This window comes from Schistocerca gregaria, chromosome 7 (genome assembly GCF_023897955.1).
Source record: "Schistocerca gregaria isolate iqSchGreg1 chromosome 7, iqSchGreg1.2, whole genome shotgun sequence".
NCBI lineage: Eukaryota > Metazoa > Arthropoda > Insecta > Orthoptera > Acrididae > Schistocerca > Schistocerca gregaria.
The window spans coordinates 192,314,089-192,326,590 of NC_064926.1; the positions used below are offsets into that span (position 1 = coordinate 192,314,089).

General features: G+C 38.8%; 2 protein-coding genes across 3 annotated transcripts in view; one reads left to right on the top strand and one right to left on the bottom strand.

Annotated features, from left to right (window-relative positions):
* LOC126281310 (uncharacterized) overlaps window positions 1–557 on the top strand; it is a 98,343-nt gene extending 97,786 nt beyond the window's left edge. Inside the window, exon 6 of the mRNA XM_049980151.1 lies at window positions 170–557. Within this exon, the coding sequence (XP_049836108.1) occupies window positions 170–181 (12 nt within the window). The 3' untranslated portion in view covers window positions 182–557. The remainder of the gene's footprint in view (window positions 1–169) is intronic.
* The window catches only part of LOC126281309 (centrosomal protein of 135 kDa), a 355,520-nt gene that overhangs the window by 210,301 nt on the left and 132,717 nt on the right, over window positions 1–12,502 (bottom strand). For both annotated transcript variants that reach the window (XM_049980149.1, XM_049980148.1), the window contains exons 13-15: window positions 11,155–11,250; window positions 5,483–5,712; window positions 3,068–3,278 (exon numbers count right to left, since the gene is read on the bottom strand). In XM_049980149.1, coding sequence (XP_049836106.1) covers window positions 3,068–3,278; window positions 5,483–5,712; window positions 11,155–11,250 — 537 coding nt within the window. The remainder of the gene's footprint in view (window positions 1–3,067; window positions 3,279–5,482; window positions 5,713–11,154; window positions 11,251–12,502) is intronic.

The following is a 12,502-nucleotide window of genomic DNA, read 5'->3' on the forward strand; positions in this document are numbered from 1 at the left end:
AAAAAAAACAGAAAACTGTAAGGATTAGATGTGGCTACAGAAGCATTTAAAAGAGTCATGTTTATGTCTAAGAGTGCTGCAAAACTTTCAGTTCCCTTTAATGATTAAGACTGTTGTGTGACATTACCTACATCCTATAACCACATTCAAAATTTTATGTATGTTACAGATCAAGGCTTGAACAGTGCTCCTCACAGATAATTAAGACAAATAGTATATACACAGAGAGAAATGTTTATGCTGACTGAATCCAGTTAACACCTTCAAGTGGTATATTATACTTTCCTCTATCAGAAAATCTGACACTCATTCGTCAACACTGTGATTAAATGCGGAGAAGTCTCTTCTACAACATCATAATATGAACATTCTTGTGATCTCTCAGGTTTTATTGATGGAAGAACACTATTAAGAAGCATTCTTGTATAAAAACCCTTTTTAACTTGTTTTTGACTTACCCCATCAATTTCAAGGAGATTTGCAATGACAATATTCAATTTGCACAAAATTGGAAACAAATAAATAAAATCAAGGCAATGAAAGTACTATTTTAGAATTTCTATTAAATGATTTCCTAAAATCTTCTCATTTGAGTTCCTACATCTACACATGCAATGGCATGTACTGGGGGGTATTTTGCATACCATTGTCACTTATCTCTTTTCCTAATCTGTCATGAATGGTGCATGGTGAGAACTGGTGCTGAGCCTCTATATGAGCTGAAATCTCCGTAATTTTATTTTCATAGGCAGTCTGCAACATATAGGGATGAAAAAGTAATATATAGCTGATTTTTCTAGGAACATACACTATCAGAATTATCATAATACCCTCTACAGCATAACGCTTTTCTTGTAGCTGGGTGACTTTTCCATGGTGCTTTTGCACTTCGTATATAAACCCATGACAAAATGCAGTACTCTTTTTTGGAGATCTACATCTACATCTACATTTATACTCCACAAGCCACCCAACGGTGTGTGGCGGAGGGCACTTTACGTGCCACTGTCATTACCTCCCTTTCCTGTTCCAGTCGCGTATGGTTCGCGGGAAGAACGACTGCCTGAAAGCCTCCGTGCGCGCTCTAATCTAATGTATTTCCTCTATCAATCTCACCAAATAAGAGTTCCAGACTGAGAAGAATTACTGAACTATTAGTCAAATGATGATTTTGTAAGCTACATTGCTGTGGGTATACTACACTTTCCGAGGATTCTTTGAACGGTTCTCAGACCAGCATCTGCCTTTCCTACTGCATGGTGGAGCAGAGGAAACAAGTTTTTCACTACTGAATGACAGGGACACGGTTTGATAAAAATAATAAAAACAAGCATTAAGTGATGGATTTTTTATTGCAGTTTTGAAATATAAATACTTTAATTAGGTTTGAAAAATAATGTCTTGGAGATGACATCCTCCTTGCTGGATACAAATTTGGATCCTCTCCCAAAAGTTACGCATGGCTCTCTCCAACATTTTATTCGGCACGGCTTCATTTTGTTGACGAATGGAATTCTTCAGGTTGTGAGGCTTGTTCAAGTAGACTTTTGATTTTTAATATCCCCAAAAAAAAGAAGTCGCATATTGACAAATCGGGCGAGTGAGGAGGCCAGTAAACATCACCATATTTCGAAATAACATGTCCTGGGCACATTTGTCGAACCACTTCCATGGATGCTCTCACCGTGTGAGCTGTGGCACCGTTCTACTGAAACCATATTTCTCTCATGTTCACTTGACGTTTTTCAAGTTCTGGATGAAGAAAGTTGTTTAACATTTTAACATAGAACACTGACGTCACAGTAACTGCAGTTCCTTCCTCTACAAAAAATATGGTCCAACAATCTTTTTAAATGAAGAACCACATTGTTACTTTTAAACTGTGGAGAGGTCTTTGGTGTAATTCATGTGGGTCCTCCGGCACCCAATACCAACAATTTTGAACATTGACTTAACTGCCTACATGAAAATGTGGTTCATCACTCATGAAGACTGTAGCATCTGCATCTTCCGTAAAAATTTCGTTCATATCGCAAAAAAACTCAAAATCCCCTTCACTAAGCTGCTGGACAATCATTATCTTGTACCAGTGAAACTTAAGATCATGGTGTAAGAGGAAGTGAAGAGAACGACATGACATACCCAGCACTACAGCCTGTTGTCCAGCCGATCGTTTCAGACTAGCAAGAACTGCCGTTCTCACTTGGTCTGCATTTTCTGGAGTATGAACTAAACGAGGAAGACCACGTGATTTCTTTTTCATCACAGATCCAGTACTTCTAAACACTGCAACCCATCAGAGTACAGTATTTCAATCAGGCACTGCACCTTTACGTCCAACTCCAAAATTTTTATGGAGAAGAAGCTGCACTGTGACTAAGAAATTATTGTTTCTAAAGTACGGCTTGGCAACGAACACATGATGCTCTACGCTCCAACACTCCATAGCGACTGAAACTGCAACATTCATTGAAGGTCAATACCCCCTCTCATCACCGTGTACTAGCGGTTCAAAGAACATGCATTTCCTCTGCTCCACCCTGTATTAATCACAGGTGGTACTTTCACATTACATTGCTCCATACAAATGCTCCCAGATATAATGGATGAGACAGTTTCCAGTGATTGTTTGCCAACTGTATCAAACAGTAATGGATCTTTCCATCTTTATTTATAATAAGTGTCGGTGATCAATCTACATACGCAGTGTCTATATTCTGCTGGTCTTCATGTATTTCTTTACCCTTTTCTAGTTTCAAACTTTTTATATACAATGTCATCTGCTGTAGATACCCCCATGACGCTTATAACACTATCCAGTTGTTCTCTAATATTTATTGTTAACAGCAGATGTGTCACTGTTAAATATTTATCTCTTTTACAGAGGGAAAAAAAGGTTAATCAAATGACCATTTCTACAGAAAGGTGCAGCTCTGGCTAGTCTGCAATGAAGTTATTTGTTTTATGTGAAGTTTGATTTTATCTACATCAACACAGCCCTGACAACTATGGGTTCGCATGAAAGTAGCATAAAAAATAAATAATTAAAAAAAAGCCAGTTACTTACAATGAGAGTGTCTTTTTCTTGATCCAGTTGTGCAATACTACCACGTAAAACAGTCCGTTCATTCTTAAGTGCTGCTACCTCTTTGTCAAGTTTAGCGCGGTCACGCTCTAGTTCCCTCACATGCTCCTGGGCAATAGTTAATTCCTTACGGACCTGTGTTAATTGCCCTTGCGCTTCTGATAAAGATCGATCAGTCTGTTCTTGAAGATTTCTGAAAACAAAGAGCAAAAAGTGAATGTTACTTCTTTTAGGATGCATTAATACTTATCTCCACATTTACAACAACTCTGCAAGTAATTATAAGCTAACACTAAGACAAGCTCATTGTAAGCTCTGAACAGGTACAATAATAAAACTTCTGGTAAAAAACCTCATGGATTTATTGCTGATTGATAGGCTGTGCACACACATGTAGTCATAATACTGTTCTGTGAGGGTTCATTTGGAAGCAAGAGAAAGAGGTACCTGTAGCTCTCATTGGCAGTGCAAAATGTACCAGGGCAGAGATTAACAGTATCTACACATGGTGACAGGGAGTAGATTAGGGGACCAGAACCCTCTCTTCTGTTAGCATCTAATTCTGTCCTCCAGCTTCATACCATAGGTACTGCTTTTCAGCTCCACCTTAGTTCATCTAGATATTCCAGATTTGCTTTCTTAATCCTCAACATCTTTCCTCTTTATTTTTGTTATTTACTTTTTTATACTTTTGTTTTTCCCATTTTCTTCCTGCTCCCACCTTGCTTCTTATTTGCCACTATTCATTCCGCTCCTCATTTCTCTTCCTCTCAATCCATTCTTACTCTCACTCTGTCCTCCTATCATCTCTGGACTGGAGGTGGCACAGTGCTTATCAATTTACCATCTCTGATCCCTTTACTCTCACACCATCCCATTAATTTTTGTCTCCTCTCATCCTTGCAAAATCTATGTCCTTCAATACCTGGGGTCTGAGTGACCTGACATTCCTATGCAACCTTCTCAAACCTACCCCACTTACCTCATTGAGGAAGGAATTAGCAGTGTTGAAGAGAAGGACATGATCTTTTAATTTTTTTTTTCACTTACAAATTACCTATCAGCAGTTCTGGGATTTCACCTCCTAAAGGTATGGGCCAGTCATTATGGCCCCTTATTTTGCACTTTTCTCAACAGAATTCTCCTTTTGATGGGGAAAAAGGCAGTTTATCATCCCTCTGCCACATTCCTGGAGGTCCTCACTGATGATAGTATACACAGAAAGCAATGTTACTGAATCAGAAAGAAATGCTTGAAGTGTCTCCTTATCTTTGGCATAACAAAACTGTGAATCAAGCAGTGAATATCTTTCAGTTCCAGTAACTGCAAACCCAACTTCACTCAACAAAGGACCCAGAGTCAGCAATAAAATCAACATCTTAGCTATCTTGAAACAAGCAATGTGAGATTCACTGTTGAGATGTAACATGTCATTTGTAGTACGAGATGTTCCATGTGCTTGATACCCATTGGTGGATGAAAGATGTTCTTAGCTTAAGGTAGGTAGTAATTAGGAAGCACCCCCATTAAGAGAGTTATCTGATGGTTTGTACAGATCAGAGTTGTACCAATTGTGTGCTATTGCTGACTTGTGCAGCGGACTGGCGCTTCTACCTGCTGGGTGAAGTAGTTTGTTCCGTGGGGCCAGGAGAGAAGGGAATGGGGCTTATGTTTCCTCCAAGATGTCACAGAAATCATCAAGAAAACAACAGACGTTCAGATATTATTGTACAAATTGTTCAGGGTCTCTCGCAAGACTCACTCATGCAGACATCTAGCTGGAATTTTAAGCCTAGGTAGTGGATCAATTCCAAGCAGTTAGCATAGTATGTTAGAGAAAATACACCAAGTTCAACTTCTCTGAGTGTTTCATTTCACTAGATAGAACAAAAGGTCACTTTCAGAATCATCAACGCTGCAGATTGAAGTCCACTGTGGATAAGCAGGTTCACAGTTCAAGGGCACTGCATAGAAAGATTCTTCCACCATTGATATTGTAAAGCAACTGACAGAAAACTTAATACAATTGGAAAGTCCAGTAAAATACGAGAGCTGGTGATTGATTACTGGTCTGTTTCAACACCTCGTTCCTATCACCTCAAGTAGGAAAATAAGCCATGAAACATTCCACTACAACTAGTTATCTTGGCATGGAAAAAACATCCAGTCTATTTACAGTGTAAATAATACAATGTAGAATGATTGAATGTAAGCTTTCATGACTGGCAAGGTTGATACCTGTGGAAACCAAGTAAAAGTACCTCTCTCCTGGGTAGCTAAAACTGAAATCTCCTGAGGATTCAGCTTTGGTTTCCTTTCTTTTCTTAAAGCACTACAACCGAGGCCAAAGAATATATTATTTTTCACAAAAACAAAAACACTCATGATTTCACTAACCTGGTCTGGTTATACAATGCCTGTTGTTGTGTCAATTCAGTTTGTGCTTGACGCAACTTCGTACGATTTGAATCTGCCTCGTCCCTCAGAGTCAGAACTTGGGCCTTGACTTCCCCTAGCTGAGAGATCAGACTACGCCGTTCAGCCTCTTGGCGCCGCACACGGTCCTCACTGTCCATTACAGCTTTCTCCAACCTAGCATGTTCAGTGACCTGTGTCTCTGTGCTTAGCTGAAAAAAATCAAAATTGTAATGCTCATGCGCACGACTAATGATAAATTTGTCAGGAAATCTGACTGATAAGACATACATGGCAAATAATTATTAGTAAGATAATCATGCAAAATTAATCTCCTTTCCTTGAATACACTTGCCACTACAACCGCCTTCTCATCCATTTCTGAAGGAAATCATAAAATTGATTTACAGTAATATTATTTAACTCTGTCCACATCATTATCTTCAGAACCAACGATCTGTTCACAGTTAGTGGCGAACAAGTGTTTGTGATGAAATGTTCACACCTCTCCACTCCATTTTGAAATGGTTTGGTTTAGTGGAAAGATGCAGGGTCATTATAATCCCTACAAAGCAAAACTGACTCAGAATCAGCCCAGTTTGGTTTACACTAAACTTCACTGCATATCATTCTCAAATTTCAAGCATTATACACATTACTGGAAACTAAAGCCACTACAATGTTGAAGATATTGATAATGGAGAATGTCTGGTATTGGGAAATTCAGTGGTAGTTAGGCTTTTCAAAACTTTCATTACCCTCTATGGTACTGTAGTACATATGAAAATATCATACATCTAAATACACTGCCCGACAAAAAATAAAGCACCCAGAAGACATGGCCATATGTAGTGTAATTTATTACATGTATACACTATCAGCAGCTATGCAAATGCCTAGAGCTGTAAGTCTGCACGACACATATAACAACCACCACAGAATATTTGTGTTGTTCATGTTTGTTTTGTTACCAGGCTTGATACACTATGTGACAGGTGTGAGCAGCATAAAATATCATATAATCACTGTGAAGGACATGGAGATGCCACATACTCATGTGAGACAAAGTTACTGAAAGGGGCCTCACTGCATGTCTCCCTCTGGCTGCCTGGTCAAATCGTGCAATGCCCAAATGATGGGCTGCATGGGAATACTCATCATCAAGGTTTGCCTGTCTGACAACCACCAAGAACAAGTAATGTACTCCTGCACCATTCTGTGTCGCCCTGCAACACTGATCAGGGACTAGCTGCAGCAAGACTAGGGAACTACCGACCCCTGCATAGTATTGTGGTGCCATTTTTCAACAGGACAATGCCAGTCCACACATGGCAAATGTCTGTATGAACTGTCTGCATGGTGTAGAGGTACTCCTGCAGCCAGCAAGATCCACAAGATAAAAAAACATGTGTAGGACTGGATAGGTAGTCAAAACCGTTCCAGTGCCAGTATCCAGGATATGAAGGACCAGTTACGACTGTTGTGGGCCGGCTTTCCTCAGGAGAGGCAACCAAGTCATTGCATACACCCATGAAAAATAGGGCATAACATCAGAGTAAAGAGTGATCTCACGCAGCCTAGTTCTTTGTAAATTTTACTCAATTTTGTATTCACTGAAATAATATCCATACCCTCTAAACCAATGAAGGGTCATTTTGTTTCCTGCTCCCCTTCAGAATGATTCTCTTTTGCTGTAAGGCATTTTACAACACCCACAGATGCAAATGGAGTATTTATTCAAGAGACATTTATACCTCATCAGTACTAAAAGTTTTGAGACTTGAGTAGTAAAAAATATACAAAGGAAAAGTTAAGATGGTGGCTTAATGCTTCAGTGTTCCACATAGCCTCCTCATAACATGTAGGCTTTCATGCCGGCATCTTCATTAATTAAAACTTCCGGTCTGAATTGCCGTGGTCCATATATAAAACTACTTCTCCTTCCTGACATTTCGTTGCCTACTGCGGGAAACATCATCTGAGGTGAGTTGGCGACTGCCAGCTAGGCGCTGGTGGTCCCGCTTATATAGAGCGCTTAGATGGTGCCACCACTCGTCACAGAGTCGACCGCCATATCTTGTCTAGTTTTAATCCTCCTCCTTTGCTATTAAAATTATTTCCATGCTTGAAGATCTCTATGGCGTCTCTATACATCCGAGTATAATAATGTGAGGTCCTAGCTATCACGTATATGTGCTCGAAGGTTCGGCCAGCTGTATGGGCAGTTGTTCCGTCCTGTTGGAACGTAATAGCTAGGACCTCACATTATTATACTCGCATGTATAGAGAAGATATAGAGATCTTCAAGCAGGGAAATAATTTTAATAGAAAAGGAGGAGGATTAAAACTAGACAAGATATGGCGGTTGACTCTGTACCAACGAAGTGACAATTGATTACCTGTAATCGAGAGAGATGGCACTAGCCAGAGATAGTTTTAAAGTCGAAAGCACGTGACGAGTGGTGGTGCCATCTGAGCGTTCTATATAAGCGGGACCACCAGCGCCTAGCAAGCAGTCGCCGACTCACCTCAGAAGATGTTGCCCGCAGTAGGCAACTAAACGTCAGGAAGGAGAAGTTTTATATATGGACCATGGCAATTCAGCCCAGAAGTTTTAATTAATGATACATAGCCTCCCTCCAATTGAGTATAACACACACAATGTTCCTGCAACCACGTGAAACTGTTCTAAAAGTCTCTTTTTGGGATGTTGTTCACCTCGTGCGTCACATTGGCATTGACCAGTCATGTTTATTTCGGCACTTTGTCATTTTGTGGTAGGTTTGTATGCACAACCCAAGTCCCTTCAGCAGTTATTATTTTTTTCCGGAGAACACTCGTTTGCATTTTGCATTTCAATCAACTTTTGGAAAAACTGCACACCTTCCCTGAGTACATAATCACATTTCACAATGTTGAACCACCATCAGTTGGGAAGTTGGGATCTTCTGCAACTTACTCCATGAAAATACTGATTCTACAGGTCGGGGCACATAAAAGTGGCCTGAACGAGTGAAAATCATTGGATTAATGGTTGCATTAATGGAGGAGGAAAAGACCTGCAGTTACTTCCAACAGGACAGAGCAACTGCCCATACAGCTTTCCGAACCTTCGAGCACATTTACACACTCTTCATGCCTAACAGAGTTGTTAGAAGGGGTTACTAAGGTTGCTGCCCTTGTTGATCACCTAGGTCACCTGATCTGTCAGTATGTGAGTACTTCATGTGCAAGCCCTTGAGTCTAAGGTGTATCACAACAACCCTCATACCATTCAGGAACTGCAGCGGAATATTTCAGATGAGACTGCAGCAATTCCAGCAGTCCAGCTTTGATCCGCCTTCAGCAGCTTGCTAACCAGAGCCTGTAAGTACCAAGAGATGAATGGTGGTGACTTCCAACATATTAGGTAAGTACTGTATTATGCTGTGACTCTTTGTACCTAGGAACTCTATGTTCTCTGGGCCAGTTATTTGCCACACCCTGTATAATAAATCTCTTGAAAAACTTACATTACAATAGGCATCATGCTGCGTCCCTCATGGTCCCATTACTTATTGTGCTTTGTGTTAATAACCAATCAGAGAGATACACCTCACTTGGATAAAAGCATCTCTTGCACAAGACATCTTCACACACATCGTAAGTTTGGTTCTGAAAACCCTATTTAGTTGAGCAACAGCATGCCAGGCCATTTTTACTAGCTGAGCAAAATCATGCCAGGCCTTTTTTTGCTTGTCTATTTATTTTGTGCCCATCATGCCTGTGTTCACATCTTCACTAGATAAGATTACTCGTCAGCTGGTTCTATGACTTAATTATTAATTTGTTCAACTCCCTTTTTCTCTTATCTTTATTTTGCATTAAGCAAGTCTTATTATGATTCATTTTCAGACTTACTTCATAATTTGCTCTATTATTGTTTTCCACAAAATGTCCAAGTTTACTTGCACTAGAACCAAACATTGCACTGTTGTAAACAACACTAAAGAGGTTCAGATATGTACCGCCAGAGTTGGCGGTCATGTGGGCAAGAGATGTGCTTGCTTGTGTGAAATGAATGGTGTGTGTTTCTCTTTCTCTTTCCAACAAAGGCTGTGGCCAAAAGCTACTGTGTAGGTGTCTTAATTGTGCCTGTCTGCAACTTACTGTGTCATTCTTACAGTAAGTAGCAGTCTATATTTTCCTTACATTATTAATATATGTTGTTCTTTTTCTGTGTTTAGTTATCCAAATATTTCACCTAGGACCTCGGAAAACAGCATTAATGTTATGGGATCTCGATTCCTAACTCCTCTTTCAACTCTGAAGTACCCACTACCTTGATGAATACTAATGGATCCTGCAGAATTAATGTACATATTCATCAGTAACTAACACAAGTAGAAACAATGCTTTGTTTTTAAGAGACTTTTAGTACAGAATTCACTGAAACTGAATGAAAAGCTTTTTTGAAATCCCATATAAGGAGAAATACAGGCTTTCTAAAAAACTGTTCATTGAATTACATTCACTTTTACAGTGTGAGAAGTGCTGTTCCCCTAGCTGAAAACAGCTTACTGTATACTAGAGTATTTACATATAGGAACTATGTATACAATGTATCTGTATATTCATCACTGGGTCTTACCCAGAAATCTCTATTTCTCCGTGTTGTCCTTGACATCTTGTGGAAAATTATAAGAGTTATACTCCAAAATGCTTCCTCAACAATTTCAGTGTAATTCTTCATTGGTCTTTTACTGACAGTGAGCTAATGGGACTTGATTGCAATGGCCTTGTTTTTGTGGCATATGTTCAATAATGGAAAGAGTTCTTGATGGACACAACTGTAAGTGGATTTTTCAACCAGCAGCAAAATTGAGGAATTTGTTACATTCAGTCAAGGACTATCTTGGCCTTACGGAACATGGCATGTATAAAATCCCATGCCAGTGTGGAGAATATTATACTGGGCAGACGAGTCACACACAGCAAGAATGCTATACTGTACAGAATCTCATACATGTCTACATCTACATGACTAATCAGTGGGAGCAGAGCATTGGCTGAACATGGAGCATCCCATATTTTACATGAAAACTTGAGTTTTATCCTCATTGTTGTCATTCTAAGATCGTGGTTTGAAGGAGACCATATATATCTGTATGGCAGACAGTCTTATCAAGAGGGATGCAGGATTTCTACTAAGCACTGCCTGGATTCTAGCACTGGCTGCCATTAAATTTAAACATGGGAAACACAAACCCCCCAATTCATGATCCTATACAGTGCATTGCATAGTTAATTCAGCTTTTAACCACTGGAGTTTCAGCAGCACAGTCATTGCTCACTGCACATGGCATGTGCCTCTCATCAGCTACTGGTAGGGGGCATTAAGTGCTGCTTCCATTCAGTCAATTGTGAGTGCCTCCTCGTGCATGCATAATTTCTGCTCTTGGTCTGATAAATTTTGACGCTGGTGCACAATTATCACTAGCTGAAGATGTTGAACAGTTGTTTCAATGAAATATTGGGGGCCTTGTACATTGTTATCTGGCAGCAAGCGGCAAACCTGAGAAGTGTATTAGCAACAGATCCAATGGGGAAGCCTCGAAAGTCAATTTAAATGTTCTTTACTAAAAGAGCTACGGAATAACTGCCTATTACCATACCTTTAATCTCTCTCTCAAAGCATCTCTCTCCTCTTGCAAGCGTCTTACATCATCTTTAGCACAGTCTCTTTCATGTTCTAGACGTTTCACAGCAGTCTGCAGATGAAATAAAGAACAGAAGGGTTGTAGCTTTTTGCAGTAGGTGGAAAAAAATGTCTCAGTCAGGCAGTTTCCAGTAACCATAAAACAAATAAGGATACAATAAAAATAAAACCATAAACATGGAAAAAGAAAGAAGATGTTTTAAAAAGGTTCTGACAGAGCACGTCTACTGAAATACATTATTTGTGAGACTATGCCAATTTAGAGTATTTACACTGAATTAACATAAAATTATTATTCTTAATAATAATACAGCAACATCAGACAGAAGACTGATAGGATCATAAAAGTCAGGAAGAGATGATTGTTACTTAATTTTTAACACAAACAAAATATGACAAAAATAAATAAATACACAGAAGCTGCACTTTTTTAAAAAAATTCTCCTAATAATTAATTAGTTTTTTAAATTTCTTTATTGAAAAAACTAAATTTACACCAAAAAACTCATAAAATCACAACATTCCATGAAATTCTTTTATTTTCAGTCCACTAATATAAATATTTAATTAATTCCATCATGTACTTTATGTAATGTGTGTGTGAAATTTCAATCTATGCAGCTTTCTTTTCTTCCTTTAGTGTATATGGAACTCAACAAGAGTACTTCCTGGAATTCCAGTGGTGGAGCACCTTCACATATGATTTAACGTATCTGCAATATTTTAAGTTGCGGTAATTTCCTTCTACAAATTGTCAAACAGCCTCAATGCCCAGTTGTTGTGGAGACAGAGTGTGTCTGTGTTCAAATTCGGAATGAAAGAGGAAGTGAGAGAAGTGTCTTCAATGTTTGTAACTGGCACACTCCTCTTTCTGATCCATTTAAATTTTTTCATTTGTGTCCCAGTACGTTAACATTCAAAATCATATTTCTAGCTGATCATTAAAAGTCAGGAGCAAGTGCATTCTATAATAGAATTAACAGCAGACAATATATAAAAATATTTTTAAGAAGATGTAAAAATAACTTCAGTCAGCATTCACATTCTTGTAAAATTTCATAATGCAATATTTTTACTCTGATCCAAAAATCTTTAACAAGTCACTAGTGAATAAAAGTTAGCAAAACTGTACCTACAGATTTTTTAAAATCTGTAACAATCTACTTTATTACTCAATCTATAAATAATATGATTATCCACAATACAGGCCTCACATGTTTGCTAATGCCCTACACTACAATACACACAATGAAATGTGGAACCACACAGAGAAAGCTAAATAGCATTCATATCAATATTCTTAC